General features: G+C 41.0%; 2 protein-coding genes across 7 annotated transcripts in view; both read left to right on the forward strand.

Annotated features, from left to right (window-relative positions):
* cfap52 (cilia and flagella associated protein 52) overlaps nucleotides 1–8,616 on the forward strand; it is a 52,562-nt gene extending 43,946 nt beyond the window's left edge. For all 5 annotated transcript variants that reach the window (XM_061983703.2, XM_061983698.1, XM_061983701.2 and 2 more), the window contains 2 exons: nucleotides 5,046–5,157; nucleotides 8,218–8,616. In XM_061983703.2, the coding sequence (XP_061839687.1) occupies nucleotides 5,046–5,157; nucleotides 8,218–8,399 (294 nt within the window). In that variant the 3' untranslated portion in view covers nucleotides 8,400–8,616. The remainder of the gene's footprint in view (nucleotides 1–5,045; nucleotides 5,158–8,217) is intronic.
* Nucleotides 8,617–13,468: 4,852 nt separating this feature from the next.
* usp43a (ubiquitin specific peptidase 43a) overlaps nucleotides 13,469–15,642 on the forward strand; it is a 283,302-nt gene continuing 281,128 nt past the window's right edge. The window contains exon 1 of one of the 2 annotated variants that reach the window (XM_061983704.1): nucleotides 13,469–14,448. In XM_061983704.1, coding sequence (XP_061839688.1) covers nucleotides 13,858–14,448 — 591 coding nt within the window. In that variant the 5' untranslated portion in view covers nucleotides 13,469–13,857. The remainder of the gene's footprint in view (nucleotides 14,449–15,642) is intronic. The other variant, XM_061983705.1, reaches the window with a different exon arrangement.

Consider the following 15,642-nt stretch of genomic DNA (forward strand, 5'->3'; position numbering starts at 1 on the left):
TTTTTTAGCATATTCTACAACATTTTTGCCCTAAATTCAGCATTTTAAAGCGTAACTAATGGCAAAATGACAGTAGTAGTATTACTACAGTATCATTGGCCACTCGAAACCGATGGTCAGTGTTGTGGCCTCTGATTGGTTCAGCCTCAGACAGCATTAGTACGTTGGATTAAAAGAGTGTAAAGGTGACTAAAAGATGTTCTTTCATGTCTAGAGGGCTCTGTTGTTGTTGAAATACGTACTTAGAAGGACGTTAACAGTTGTTCATGCTCCAGCTATGAAAATTTGTGATTTATAACCAATTAACAGTGTCCATCCATACATCCATTTTCTTCCGCTTATCCGAGGTCGGGTCGCGGGGGCATCAGCCTAAGCATGGAAGCCCAGACTTCCCTCTCCCCAGCCACTTCGCCCAGCTCCTCCCGGGGGATCACAAGGTGTTCCCAGGCCAGCCGGGAGACATAGTCTTCCCAACGTGTTCTGGGTCTTCTTCGTGGCCTCCTACCGGTCGGACAAGCCCTAAACACCTCGTTCGGGTGGCATCCTGACCAGATCCCGAACCACCTCATCTGGCTCCTCTTGATGTGGAGGAGTAGCGGCTTTACTTTGAGCTCCTCCCGGATGACAGAGCTTCTCACCCTATCTTTAAGGGAGAGACCCGCCACCCGGCGGAGGAAGTGAAGTGAAGTGAAGTGAATTATATTTATATAGCGCTTTTTCTCCAGTGACTCAAAGCGCTTTACATAGTGAAACCCAATATCTAAGTTACATTTAAACCAGTGTGGGTGGCACTGGGAGCAGTTGGGTAAAGTGTCTTGCCCAAGGACACAACGGCAGTGACTAGGATGGCGGAAGCGGGGATCGAACCTGGAACCCTCAAGTTGCTGGCACGGCCACTCTACCAACCGAGCTATACCGCCCCAAGGAAGCTCATTTCGGTCATAACCCAAAGCTCATGACCATAGGTGAGGATGGGAACGTAGATCGACCGGTAAATTGAGAGCTTCGCCTTCCGGCTCAGCTCCTTCTTCACCACAACGGATCGATACAGCATCCGCATTACTGAATACGCCGCACCGATCCGTCTGTCGATCTCACGATCCACTCTTCCCTCACTCGTGAACAAGACTCCGAGGTACTTGAACTCCTCCACATGGGGCACAATCTCTTCCCCAACCCGGAGATGGCACTTCACCCTTTTCCGGGCGAGAACCATGGACTCGGACTTGGAGGTGCTGATTCCCATCCCAGTCGCGTCACACTCGGCTGCGAACCGACCCAGCGAGAGCTAGAGATCCTGGCCAGATGAAGCCATCAGGACCACATCATCTGCAAAAAGCAGAGACCTAATCCTGTAGCCACCAAACCGGATCCCCTCAACGCCTTGACTGCGCCTAGAAATTCTGTCCATAAAAGTTATGAACAGAATCGGTGACAAAGGGCAGCCTTGGCGGAGTCCAACCCTCACTGGAAACGGCAATACGCACCAAGCTCTGACACCGATCATACAGGGAGCAGACCGCCACAATCAGACAGTCCGATACCCCATATTCTCTGAGCACGGTGTGGCGAAGTTGGTAGAGTGGCCGTGTCAGCAATCGGAGTGTTGCTGGTTACTGGGGTTCAATCCCCACCTTCTACCATCCTAGTCACGTCTGTTGTGTCCTTGGGCAAGACACTTCACCCTTGCTCCTGATGGCTGCTGGTTAGCGCCTTGCTTGGCAGCTCCCGCCATCAGTGTGTGAATGTGTGTGTGAATCGGTGAATGTGGTAATACTGTCAAAGCGCTTTGAGTACCTTGAAGGTAGAAAAGCGCTATACAAGTATAACCCATTTATCATTTATCATTTATCACTCTCAACGGTCGAATACCTTCTCCAAGCAATATTTATATATAACATTTATTATTTTATTGGAATATTCGTACTTTACTTTACTTTACTTTACTTTAATAGTTAAGCAAGATTCTATTTAGCTCTATTTATTTATCATATATTTACTGTATATTTATTTTAAAAACATTTTATCTTCATACGTGACTGCAAGGGTTCCCTCCGGGTACTCCGGCTTCCTCCCACCTCCAAAGACATGCACCTGGGGATAGGTTGATTGGCAACACTAAATTGGCCCTAGTGTGTGAATGTTGTCTGTCTATCTGTGTTGGCCCTGCGATGAGGTGGCGACTTGTCCAGGGTGTACTCCGCCTTCCGCCCAAATGCAGCTGAGATAGGCTCCAGCACCCCCTGTGACCCCGAAAGGGACAAGTGGTAGAAAATGGATGGATGGATGGATGGATGTCTTACTTGTATTTTCACCTTTATCTCTACTCATGGCTCTTACTATTTTACAGGTTTTAAGTATTTTTACTTTCCAGCGTTCCTCAGAGGAAGCCATCTTCATCAGGGGCTACCAGCCGTGCTGTGGGGGCGCTTTGTGTCAGCGTCCTGGTGGCCATGGTCTGATGACCTCCTGGTGCAGATGGCTCCTGTGATTGTGTTTACTCACCTGTCTCCTCTGTGCTCAGCCATGCAATCATATGTTCATATATGTGCATGTGTGTGTGTTTGTGTTTGGTATTTGTGTGCGTGCGTGTGCGATAATGGGGGAGCTGGGTCATCGGGGTATTGTTTTTAAGTCTGGAAAGCACTTTGCGTTGCATTTCTTTTATGTATGAAAATATTTTTATACAAAACCCAAAACCAGTGAAGTTGGCACGTTGTGTAAATCGTAAATACAAAGAGAATACAATGATTTGCAAATCCTTTTCAACCTATATTCAATTGAATAAACCGCAAAGACAACATTTAATGTTCGAACTGAGACACGTTGTAATTTTTTGCAAATATTAGCTCATTCAGAATTTGATGCCTGCTGGCACAAGTGGCAAAAAAGACTGAGAAAGTTGAGGAATGCTCATCAAACACTTATTTAGAACATCCCAAAGGTGAACAGGCTAATTGGGAACAGGTGGGTGCCATGATTGGGTATAAAAGCAGCTTCCACGAAATGCTCAGTCATTCACAAACAAGGATGGGGAGAAGGTCACTACTTTGTGAACAAATGCGTGAGCAAATTGTTTAAGAACAACATTTCTCAACGAGCTATTGCAAGGAATCTAGGGATTTCACCATCTAAGGTCCGTAATATCATCAAAAGGTTCAGAGAATCGGGCAGCACGGTGGAAGAGGGGTTAGTGCATCTGCCTCACAATACGAAGGTCCTGAGTAGTCTTGGGTTCAATCCCGGGCTCGGGATCTTTCTGTGTGGAGTTTGCATGTTCTCCCCGTGACTGCGTGGGTTCCCTCCGGGTACTCCGGCTTCCTCCCACTTCCAAAAACATGCACCTGGGGATAGGTTGATTGGCAACACTAAAAAATTGGCCCTAGTGTGTGAATGTGAGTGTGAATGTTGTCTGTTTATCTGTGTTGGCCCTGCGATGAGGTGGCGACTTGTCCAGGGTGTACCCCGCCTTCCGCCCGATTGTAGCTGAGATAGGCTCCAGCGCCCCCTGCGACCTCAAAAGGGAATAAGCGGTAGAAAATGGATGGATGGATGGGGTTCAGAGAATCTGGAGAAATCACTGCACGTAAGCGGCAATGCCCGTGACCTTGGATCCCTCAGGCAGTACTGCATCAAAAAGCGACATCAGTGTGTAAAGGGTATCACCACATGGGCTCAGAAACACTTCAGAAACCCACTGTCAGTAACTACAGTTGGTCGCTACATCTGTAAGTGCAAGTTAAAACTCTACTATGCAAAGCGAAAGCCATTTATCAACAACACCCAGAAACGCCACAGGCTTTGCTGGGCCCGAGCTCATCTAAGATGGACTGATGCAAAGTGGTAAAGTGTTCTGTGGTCTGACGAGTCCACATTCCAATTTTTTTTGGGAAACTCTGGACGTCGTGTCCTCTGAACCAAAGAGGTAGAGAACCATCCGGATTGTTATAGGCGCAAAGTTGAAAAGCCAGCATCTGTGATGGTATGGGGGTGTATTAGTGTCCAAGACATGGGTAACTTACACATCTGTGAAGGCGCCATTAATGCTGAAAGGTACATACAGGTTTTGGAGCAACATATGTGCCATCCAAGCAACTTCTTTTTCATGGACACCCCTGCTTATTTCTGCAAAACAATGCCAAGCCACATTCTGCACGTGTTACAACAGCGTGGCTTCGTAGTAAAAGAGTGCAGGTACTAGACTGGCCTGCCTGTAGTCCAGACCTGTCTCCCATTGAAAATGTGTGGCGCATTATGAAGCCTAAAATACCACAACAGAGACCCCGGACTGTTGAACAACTTAAGCTGTACATCAAGCAAGAATGGGAAAGAATTCCACCTGAAAAGCTTCAAAAATTGGTCTCCTCAGTTCCCAAATGTTTACTGAGTGTTGTTAAAAGGAAAGGCCATGTAACACAGTGGTAAAAATGCCCCTGTGCCAACTTTTTTGCAACGTGTTGCTGCCATTAAATTAAATAATTGATTATTTGCAACAAAAAAATTAGGTTTCTCAGTTCAAACATGAAATATCTTGTCTTTGCAGTCTATTCAATTGAATATAAGTTGAAAAGGATTTGCAAATCATTGTATTCTGTTTTTATTAACGATTTACACAACGTGCCAACTTCACTGGTTTTGGGTTTTGTAAACAAGGTTTGATTTGATTTTATAAACAAGGAATCTCTGTAAATGAGTAAAAAATATAAAACAAAGTGTGTCACAAGATGACTCTGTATTGCTTTCCTTTTATTGTGTATTTTATGCTTTACACACTGCAGAGACTCCAGCGGCCATTCCAGCGAATCTGTCAATTTTCTGTACATCACTGTGCCTGCTCCATACTAAAAAGTGTGCATCACTTGTGAAATGTTGAGTGATGTGTGCCGTCTGTCAGTGGAAATGAATGCAAAGCGTTAAAACGCCCATTTTGACTGTCAGAAAGTATTTTGTCTGCTGTGTCGCCAAGCTACGTTCCACACCAGAAACATCTCTGGTCCTTATTGCTGCTATAAAATAGGGTGGATAACTGTCGGCTATCTGTGCAGATCATCTACTGGGACGTGCACGACGCCACGCCAATCAGAGAACTGCAGGGCGTGCAGACGTCGGCCATCAACTGTATGTTCATCACCCATGACGGCAGACACATTGTGACAGGTAATGGACTATAACGCGTCTGTTCCTCACTCTCCTGTCCCTCTGTTACACTTCAGTGATGCAATACGCAGCCATTCAGTATCCTCTTTGGAATCTGCTGTCTTTGAAATAACTGTATAAAAAGTCCAATATTCACTCATAAACCTCCTGGTTGCCTATTTCACGGGGTGTTTTTAACTTCCTGTCTGCAGTTGTTTATATATTCTATTAACTTGGATTTTTTCTTTTTTCTAATAAAAAGGATATTGCTATTTTTTTAAAATTAGAATCCACATAATGACATGATACAAAAAAGCCCCTGAAAATAACTGCTAAAAATTGTGTGTTTTAGTTTTATTTAGTTGAAAATATTAGGAGAATTTTGTCCAATTCCCGCAACTTCCCCGCACTTTCGTCATTTTCGCCAATCAATTTTGTTTTCTATGCACACGTCAACTGTCCAATCAAAACGTATGTTGTAACAAACATTTGTAACAATATATCAACTATTTATTACTACTTCCGGTCCCTGTCTACAGCGCTAGGCCTTCTGGGTAATGTAGTAACGGCGTCCTAGTTTACAGGGCGAGATAATTAAGAACAAGTTTTAATTTGCAATGCTGACCTCGCAAAGAGGGAGCATTTACCTGTTAGAGATGTTGAAGTGTGATGATAATCTCTCATTGGCTCTTATTTACCAACAAAAATTATGGATCTCGACAGTTCACAAATGCTCTCAAAGTGCGAGGGTAAATGTGTCGAAATTTTTCAAGCGAAAAACACACTTGTGGACAACAGAGCAGACATCTAAGGAATCTCTAACTATTGCAATAGTTATTATTTTAAAACAGTACAGTAATTTGACAATGATATCTGAGTATGTGGGGATGTGCGGTACCACAGATATTCTTTTTGATCCGATACCGAGTAAAATTCAGACTGGTATCGGCGATACGGATCCGATACGGATACTTTGTGCAAATGTCTGCTAAAATTAAAAACGGTATCTATTTCAAATAACATCTCGTAGCACAAATACTATAATATAGAGTTTTCTTATTTATTTTAAACTCTGAAGTAGATTGAGGTAGTGTTGTGATTATCAATAGAGCCAAACAGAGGACACAAATCTAAAAAAGTACACAAAAATAGTGTTTCAAACCATTTAAAACAAGTAAATAAATACAATAATAAAGACATTAAATACATTAATAAGAGCTACTATTAAAATACAAATAAAAACACATTTAAGAAAAAAAGGAGCAAAAAATCGGAATGTAATGAGAAAAAGCTGAACATTTTAAATCCATAATTAATAATAGCAACTTAGTCACCTATAACACAAAGTTTTGTCTTCAAATAAATATAAAGTCTGTTTATGGCATTAAAAAAATAAATAAAAATCCATCCATCAAAATCGCCCCCCCCAGACCTAACTTTTTAGTATGCGACCATTAGAGGAAAAGGTTTAGACACCCCTGATCTAAAATATTAGAGGATCTCAAAATAAAAATAAGATATACTTAAAAAAAACAACAAAGTTTAGTTAGTTAATTAAAAAATAAAATACTAACTCATGAATTAGTTATTTGAAAAATGTCAACAACCATAATGTGTAACTGAACATTATTTTTTTTGTAAAGGCAGAATTTTTGACACATTAGGTTGTGCAGTTACACAATCATATTATTATTATTATTATTACTACTATTATTATTATTATATTCTTACAGGGGGAAAAACAACAGTAAAAATGTAAGTATGAATGGAAATTGGTATGTAATGAGATAAAGATGAAATGTTCTAACTAATAATTAATAATAATATGCTTAGTCGCCAATCATACAAAGCAGACACAAAGTTCTGTCTTTAAATATGTATAATATCTGTTTTTAGCATTTTTTTTTCCATAAACAAATATCAATATGGCTACTTTGACTTTTCAGTATGCGGCCCTTAGTGGCAAAAGTTTGGACCCCCCCTGAACTTAAGTATCAAAAGTATCTGTATTTTGATTTGAGCATCGATATTAGAGCATAGAGATCTGGTGGTATCGATATTTCAGTATCGATCCGCATATCACTACTGCCAACTAGTGTACTGTTTGTATGGTATAAAACAAGTAAAACATCAATACAGTGTTTGTTTGCCAATTTTTTTCAAATCCTGTGCATTTTTTTAGGTCAAGGTTACAGGGAACACTTCAAACATTGATAATCGATTCATAAAATCACAAATTGATTTAATGTTATTGTAAAAAAAATAAAGTTTAAAAACATTGCAACTTTTTGATAAAGCTGCCACAAATTCAGGCATTTTTAACTGCAACAATCACAAAAAAAGTTAGTTAGATTAAGTAACTCGGGTAAGAGTTATACTTTTCCTGTGAATTAAAAAAAAAAAAAAGTACCAATGATTGTCACACACACACTAGGTGTGGTGAGATTATCCTCTGCATTTGACCCATCACTCTCACCTCCTGGGAGGTGAGGGGAGCAGTGAGCAGCAGCGGTGGCCGCGCCTGGGAACCATTTTTGGTGATTTAACCCCCAATTCCAACCCTTGATGCTGAGTGCCAAGCAGGGAGGTAATGGCTCCCATTTTTATAGTCTTTGGTATGACTCGGCCGGGGTTTGAACTCACAACCTACCGATCTCAGGGCGGACACGAGCTGTATGGTTTTAATAGCTGCACATTTATATTCTACATATAAACAAATTAATTTAATGAAATTAAATGACATTTTGAAATAAATTAAAATAACAAATATGGGGTAAGATATTTGACAGTTAGATTAAATCAAAATAAATAGTTACAATAAAAAAAATTAAAAAATGTCGGTTCATTTTTATAAAATTAATGATGATGGAATACACCTTTAAAAATGTGTATATGCCAAACACACTTCATCAAATGTTTTAAATAGCATGCTTACTCATGATTTGTCCAAGAAGACAAAGTGAGCGAGATGACTTCAAATAACCGTGTTGCCATATTGCATAAAACAACCATAGTGAAGGTTTCAAAAAAGGGAATATCTTTTCCCTTGCCTGAATATTTATATCCCTTTTCTGGTGCCAGGTGGAGACGACAAGATAGTGAGGGTGTGGGACTACATGGAGGGCACGGTAACCCACGTGGGCGTCGCTCACGGCGGAAGTATCACCAGCATTAAGGTGTGTTGCAACAACAGCACTCTGATCAGCAGCAGCGCCGATGGAGCCGTCATGCGCTGGAAATTCCCTCACCCCGTTTTGGATTGATGTGGAACTGGGCAAGCAACAATCAGTATGAGCAAATATTATTACGAGGGATGCAGTATTCAGTTAAATGAGATTCACGTTGAAATGATTCTCATTACAATTAAATGCAGACATCAGTCAATGTAAGCACCATGCAGTACAGTATAATACATGCAGACTATATTCGGATGTACAGTATATATTAACATTAAAAATTGTGGTTAAAAGCGGGAGAGAACATACAGTATCTTCCTCATCTGAATCTATTCTCATGCAAAGACATTAATTTAAATATAGGAGTGCATCAGTTTTCGTTATAAATCCGCTGCAAAAGGTCGGGTGAAAACCAAACAGTATAACAAAATGAAACAATAAAAATCCAAAACACAACGCAAACACTTTTTATACAGTAGAGCTGATGTATTCACAACGCTTTTCATTTGGCCTGCTAAACATCACCCAAATAGGCTTGATGAAACCATTCAAACTAGGCTTTTTGGCACCAGCCGCTAGACTAAATCTGACCAATCTAAGTCTAAGACTAGATCTGACCAATCTAAGTCTAAGACTAGATCTGACCAATCTATCGTACTTTCCAGACTATAAGGCACACTTGAAATCCTTTTTTTTCCTCTCAAAACTCGACAGTTCACCTTATAACGCTTAATGTACGGTATAACTCTGGTTTTGCTTACCGACCTCAAAGCTATTTTATTTCAATCAATCAATCAATCAATGTTTATTTATATAGCCCTAAATCACAAGTGTCTCAAAGGGCTGCACAAGCCACAACGACATCCTCGGTACAGAGCCCACATAAGGGCAAGGAAAAACTCACCCCAGTGGGACGTCGATGTGAATGACTATGAGAAACCTTGGAGAGGACCGCATATGTGGGTAACCCCCCCCTCTAGGGGAGACCGAATGCAATGGATGTCGAGTGGGTCTGATATAATATTGTGAGAGTCCAGTCATTTTGTACATGGTGACCAGTAGATGGCAGTCAAACATAAGAGATACGAGTAGACTGCAATATAATGGCAGTCACACACAAGAGATACGTGGAGACTGCAATAAGACTCAAGTAAACAACACCAAAATGTTATATGTTCCATTGAAAATATAGACATTACACACGGCGCTGAAAAATCTATCAAAATATTTTAGTGCGACTTTGGTAAGCTATGAAGCCGCACCGCTTGATGGATTGTACTGTGCTTCAACATACGAGTATTACTATGGTGTGTGTATAAGGTAAGACATATTATCTGGCATTTTGTTTCGCAATATTACGCAAAAGTAACTTTTCTTACCTGCTGATCTCAGACTTGATTTGGCCCCGGGCCGCCCGTCGAAGAACCCTGCTTTAATAGTTCCTTTACGAGCAAGGCTGTCACCAACTTGTGTTTCACATGTTTTCAAGTGATCAGTAACATATTTAAATACTTGCATTGCTAATATTGTACTGAGCAGCCAGACCCTTTCCAATTTCCGGTGTTTTGATTACACTTTTGCTCGACTGTCGCGGACTCACCAAACACACACAAAAGCCAAGAGAAAAAGCAGAACACAATCAATGCAGTGATTATGTTTCTTGTATTATTATTGCAGACTCAGAGACATTTGGCGCTTTGTTCATTGTACATTGCAATAACTTACATTTTTGTTTCTGTGGTTATCATCACATTTCTCTTTATTTGTCACACAGGTACAAACCCTTGTAAAAAAAAAAAAAAAACACACAAAATAAACCAATGACTTCACTGAGTTTAGTAAACTAATGTGACATTATGAGATTTTTTTGGCTTTTCAGAAGAGTACTTTTTACTGGAAATTGTGCTTAATCTAAAAAATGACCTGCGAGTGCATTTATTGCCTATGATGAGCTGTCAACACGTTTTCCAACAATAGCGGAATAAGAGCATTAGGGGAAATATGGAAATGCTCTCCCGGACTATCTTTTCCAATAAATCAGCGTATCTGGGCCCACTAAATTCAATCTTCAGCTGCGGCGAGCTGTGAAATCAAGCCTCAAATGATTAGAATTGGAGTATAACGCAGCAGATGCTGGCTCCGTGTCGACAAGAATCACAACTGCACAAAAAAAAAAGGCAATTTATGTGCGGCAGCAACCTTAATGTTACTTAAGACAGTGGCTGGGCTATTTATAGTGTAGTTGTGTGTTTGAGACAGGTGTTTCACACTGACAATAGCATATATGCAGATTGTGTGTTTTACTGCCCATCTGCACCATCATATATTTAATATAAAACATCTATATACAGGAGCAGTCTTAAGGTTGGACACATTTTCTCATTTGATTTCATGAGCAAGTGTATTTGACTGCTACAGTACAGTTTGTCCACAAGCTGTGCTTTATTATTAGTTTATATACGGTATATGCCCATGCACGATATTACAATACTTTATGTACTTTAGTAAGGTTGGTTCCTGCACTGAAAAAAAAAATCTGTTGATTTTATGGTAAAACATTGGCAGCTCAGTTGCCATATATTTACTGTAACATTTAAAGTGGTAGATTTTACAACAAAAGACTGGCAGCTTCATGGTACAGTATATGTGCATATAAATACAGTCATGGTCAAAAGTTTATATACACTTGTAAGTAACATAATGTCATGGCTGTCTTGAGTTTCCAATACTTTCTACAACTCTTATTTTTTTGTAAAAGAGTGATTGGAGCACATACTTGTTGGTCACAAAAAACATTCATGAAGTTTGGTTCTTTTATGAATTTATTATGGGTCTACTGAAAATGTGACCAAATCTGCTGGGTCAAAAGTATACATACAGCAACTTACATGATCAATTTTGGTGATGTAGAAACGTTACAATCAAATCAAATTAGCTTCATGGCATGGCCTCTTAACTTCATGTGAGTGATTATGATTGACGACACCTGTTGACTTCTCTGAGCCCATTTAAATAGGGCTCATGTGATGCAGTCATTAGACTCGGTTACAAACGCAACAATGGGAAAGTAAAAGGAACTCAGCACAGATCTGAAAAAACAAATCATTGACTTGAACAAGTCAGGAAAGTCACTTGGAGCCATTTCAAAAGCAGCTTAAGGTCCCAAGAGCAACTGTGCAGACAATTGCTCGTAAGTATAAAGTGCATGGCACAGTTTTGTCACTGCCACGATCAGGAAGAAAACGCAAGCTATCACTTGCTGCTGAGAAAATTGGTCAGGATGATCAAGAGTCATTTTATGTTATGCATAAGAAATAGCGAAACTATACGGAACACAACCAAACAAGTTGAATAACTTTAATTATTATAACCTCATTTTTAAAAGTCAGTAACAGAAAATGTGTCCAAAGGACAAATTACCTTTACCTATCACTTTATTTTGGGACAGAAAAGCAAGGTATGCAAAGTTGTAACATGTTTTATTTTGTACTAACAAAATTAGATATTTAACTATTTATTTTAGTACAAACCATGCATCAAATTGAATTCAAGTTTGATGAAAAAAGTACAAAAATTAAGTGTGTCCCGATATAACTTTTTCACTTCCATTACGATATAGATATTGGAGCCTTGCGTATTGGTCGATATCGATCCAATACAATATCAGCAGTAATCATACATACTTTATTTTGTTGTGTGGAATGTTAAAAAAGGTTTGATCAAGTGAATTTAGTCAAACAGAAAACAATGGTAGATATGAAAAACGGCAACCTATTTATTATTAGCCATCTGGAATGGACTTATGCTGCCTTTCAGTTGAAGTAGAATGGTAATTTGTTTTTGGGGACCCCTTGTGGCCACAATAATTTTATGAAGGTAAACTCATGACCTAGAAATTGAATGATGGGACAAGTTACTGCATACATTTTTTAATATGCAAAAGTATTGAGCAAAGGCTCTGAATACTAATGTACATTTGATTTGTTTTTATTTTTGATGAATTTGCATTAGAAAAAACTTTTTACATTGTAATTTTGGAATATTGTGTGTAGAATTTTGAGGACAAAAATGAATGTATTCAATTTTGGAATAAGGCTGTAATATAACAAAAGGTGTGAAAAAGAATGCACTGTACGTAAGTAAACGCGCTGTTGGAGGTTAATATGTACGATTTCAGATTTTAGATCATTTTGCTGATATCAATATAAAAATGGTTTGACAAATAAGTGCAAGAGGCGGCAGCCTAGTTCATAATCCTGGTTATTTATCTATCGATTTTTGCTGCCTTTCAGTCAAAGTAGAATGGTAATTTGTTTTTGGTGTCACCTCGTGGCCACAATCATTTTATGAAGGTAAACTCATGACATAGAAATTGAATGATGCGAACACGTTTGTTACTGCATACATTTTAATATGCAAAGTATTGAATAGTCGTGAATACTAATGTAATTTAGATTTTTTTTTTTACCCTTTATATATTTGCAATAAAAAAAATAAAAAAAACGTTTCACTGTCATTTTGGGATATTGTGTGTAGCATTTTGAGGACAAAAATTAATGTATTAAATTTTGGAATAAGGCAGTAATATAACAAAATATGGAGAAAATAATGCACTGTACGTAAGTACACGCACTGTTGGAGACAAACATGTGGTTAGAGTGTCCGCCCTGAGATCGGTAGGTCGTGAGTTCAAACCGCGGCCGAGTCATACCAACGTCTATAAAAATGGGACCCACTATCTCCCTGCTTGGCACTCAGCATCAAGGGTTGGAATTGGGGGTTAAATCACCAAAATGATTCCTGAGCGCGGCCACCGCTGCTGCTCACTGCTCCCCCTCACCGCCCAGGGGGTGGAAGAAGGGGATGGGTCAAATGCAGAGGATACTTTCACAACACCTAGTGTGTGTGTGACTATCAGTGGTACTTTAACTTTAACATGTACGATTTTACATCCATCCATCCATTCATTTTCTACCGCTTGTCCCTTTTGAGGTCACATGGGGTGCATTTGGGCGGAAGGCGGGGTACACCCTAGACAAGTCGCGAACTCATCACAGGGCACGATTTTAGATACAAGCCGATATTTTGCTGATATCAATACAAAAAAAATGTTTCACATGAATAAAAAGTGCAATAGGCGGCAGCCTAGTTCATAATCCTAAAACGTGTGTCTCTTATTCTGGTTATTTATTAACATGAGCGGGACGACACATATTCAAATCAAATCATTATGTTTGAAAAGGCAGATCCGGTGTACCTAATGAGGAGGCCGGCGGGTGCATGGTGGGCTGGGCATTGTTCAGAGTCTCGGGGCGGGAGGAAGGAGTCATGGTGACGGGCTGGTCGGTAGCACGGAGGCATGGAGGACGAGGAGGCGATGAGGCTAGCACGCAGTCCAACATAACAGCAGCCCGGTGTCTCGGTGCCACTTTGGCGGCGGTGATGTTTACAGGGAGGCGGGAGGAGGAGGAGGAGTAGACGGAGAGGCAGACAGGTGCGCCTCTTCAGTCCCGAGCCTTCCTCTCCCCGGTCAGGTGCAGCAGCCATGGATCCCCGCAACAAGGACAAGAAGACGCGCAACCCCATGAAAGCCAAGACGAGCAAGCGGAAGGAGAAGAAGCACCGGAGCGGCGTGTTCAGCAGGCGGAAGTCTCTCCGCTCGCTCAGCCATTTCATGGGCAGGATTCTGAAAACTTTGAGCACTTTAGCGCACTTCGGCGAGGGACGGCCGCCGGAGCCTCAAGCGGGGGGAGAGGACGACGACGACGGCGGCTTCACAGACGACGCCCCGGTGGGAGTTGCGACGGTGAAGAAGAGCTCCACGGTGTCCTCCCACGGCTCGGTCAAGGAGCGGCTGTCGTGGTGCTACGGGGACAAGACCCCCGGGGCTCTGGGGCTGAAGAACCACGGCAACACTTGCTTCATGAACGCCGTGGTGCAGTGCCTCAGCAACACCGACCTTCTGGCCGAGTACCTCGGTCTGGAGCAGTACAAGCCGGACCTGTGCCACCGGAGGACGGCCGTCCAGGTGAGGGGAGACGACACCTCCCGGGGGGAAGTGACCGAGAAGCTGGCGTCGCTGGTTCGAGCCCTGTGGACGCTCGAATACACGCCGCAGCTTTCCGTGGACTTCAAGGTAACATTTATTTATTGGCTTTTCCGTGTTTTGTTTTTTTTGGTGACGTTTTAACGTAGCGAGGAATATCCCACTAGTTGGCTTTAAACATTTGTAATTGTTACCAGACTCCACAGGTGTGTATCGGTCCGGAAGTAGGCGCGGCTTAAGCATGACGTCGCCATCTCGCCCAAGAAAACTGGGAAATATGTTTTAATTTATAGTGATGCATGATATCAGACTTTTTACAAGATATAATATTAAAAAAAGTCAAGACAGTTAAAACAAATATTTTTCTATTCAACTAGACTAGTGTTTTTCAACCTTTTTAAGCCAAGTCACATTTTTTCATTGGAAAAATCCCTAGGCACACCACCAGCAGAAAACAAAAAAAATTAAACTCAGCAGCCGATATTGACAGTAAAAAGTCGTTCTCGCAAGTGTTGGATATGACTTTAAACCATAACCAACCATGCATCACTATAGCTCTTGTCTCTCTTGTCTCAAAGTAGGTGTACTGTCACGACCTGTCACATCACGCCGTGACTTATTTGGAGTTTTTTGGTGTTTTCTTGTGTGTAGTGTTTTAGTTCTTGTCTTGCGCTCCTATTTTGGTGGCTTTTCCTGTAGCAGTTTCATGTCTTCCTTTTAAGTGTTTTCCTCACACCTGCTTTGTTTTAGCAATCAAGACTATTTAAGTTGTTGCTATTCTTGTTTGTGGACGCCTTCTCAGCCCCACACGCTGCAAGTCTTTGCTGTCGTCCAGCATTCTGTGTTTGTTTACTCTGCAGCCAGTTCAGTTTTGTTTTTGTTTTGCATAGCCTTCCTTAAGCTTCAATGCCTTTTCCAAGTGGCACTCCCCTTTTGTTTACTTTTGGTTTAAGCATTAGATACCTTTTCACCCGCTATCGTATGCATATTGTGATCATGACAACAAACCATGTTACCGACATCGACGAGGCAATCAGCTACTTGCTGCCACCTACTGATATGGATAAGTATTACACGGTTACTCTGCTCTACACATCACCGACACTTAACAACGGCACATTATTTGCAAATTATAATAACTGGTTTGCAAAAAATATTTTTAACCCAATTAGGTGAAATTACATACTCTCCCACAGCACACCAGACTGTATCTCACGGCACACTAGTGTGCCACGGCACAGTGGTTGAAAAGCACTGGACTAAATTGTTGTAGGGGCCACATTA

Source organism: Nerophis lumbriciformis, linkage group LG25 (assembly GCF_033978685.3).
Source record: "Nerophis lumbriciformis linkage group LG25, RoL_Nlum_v2.1, whole genome shotgun sequence".
NCBI classification, from domain to species: Eukaryota; Metazoa; Chordata; class Actinopteri; order Syngnathiformes; family Syngnathidae; genus Nerophis; species Nerophis lumbriciformis.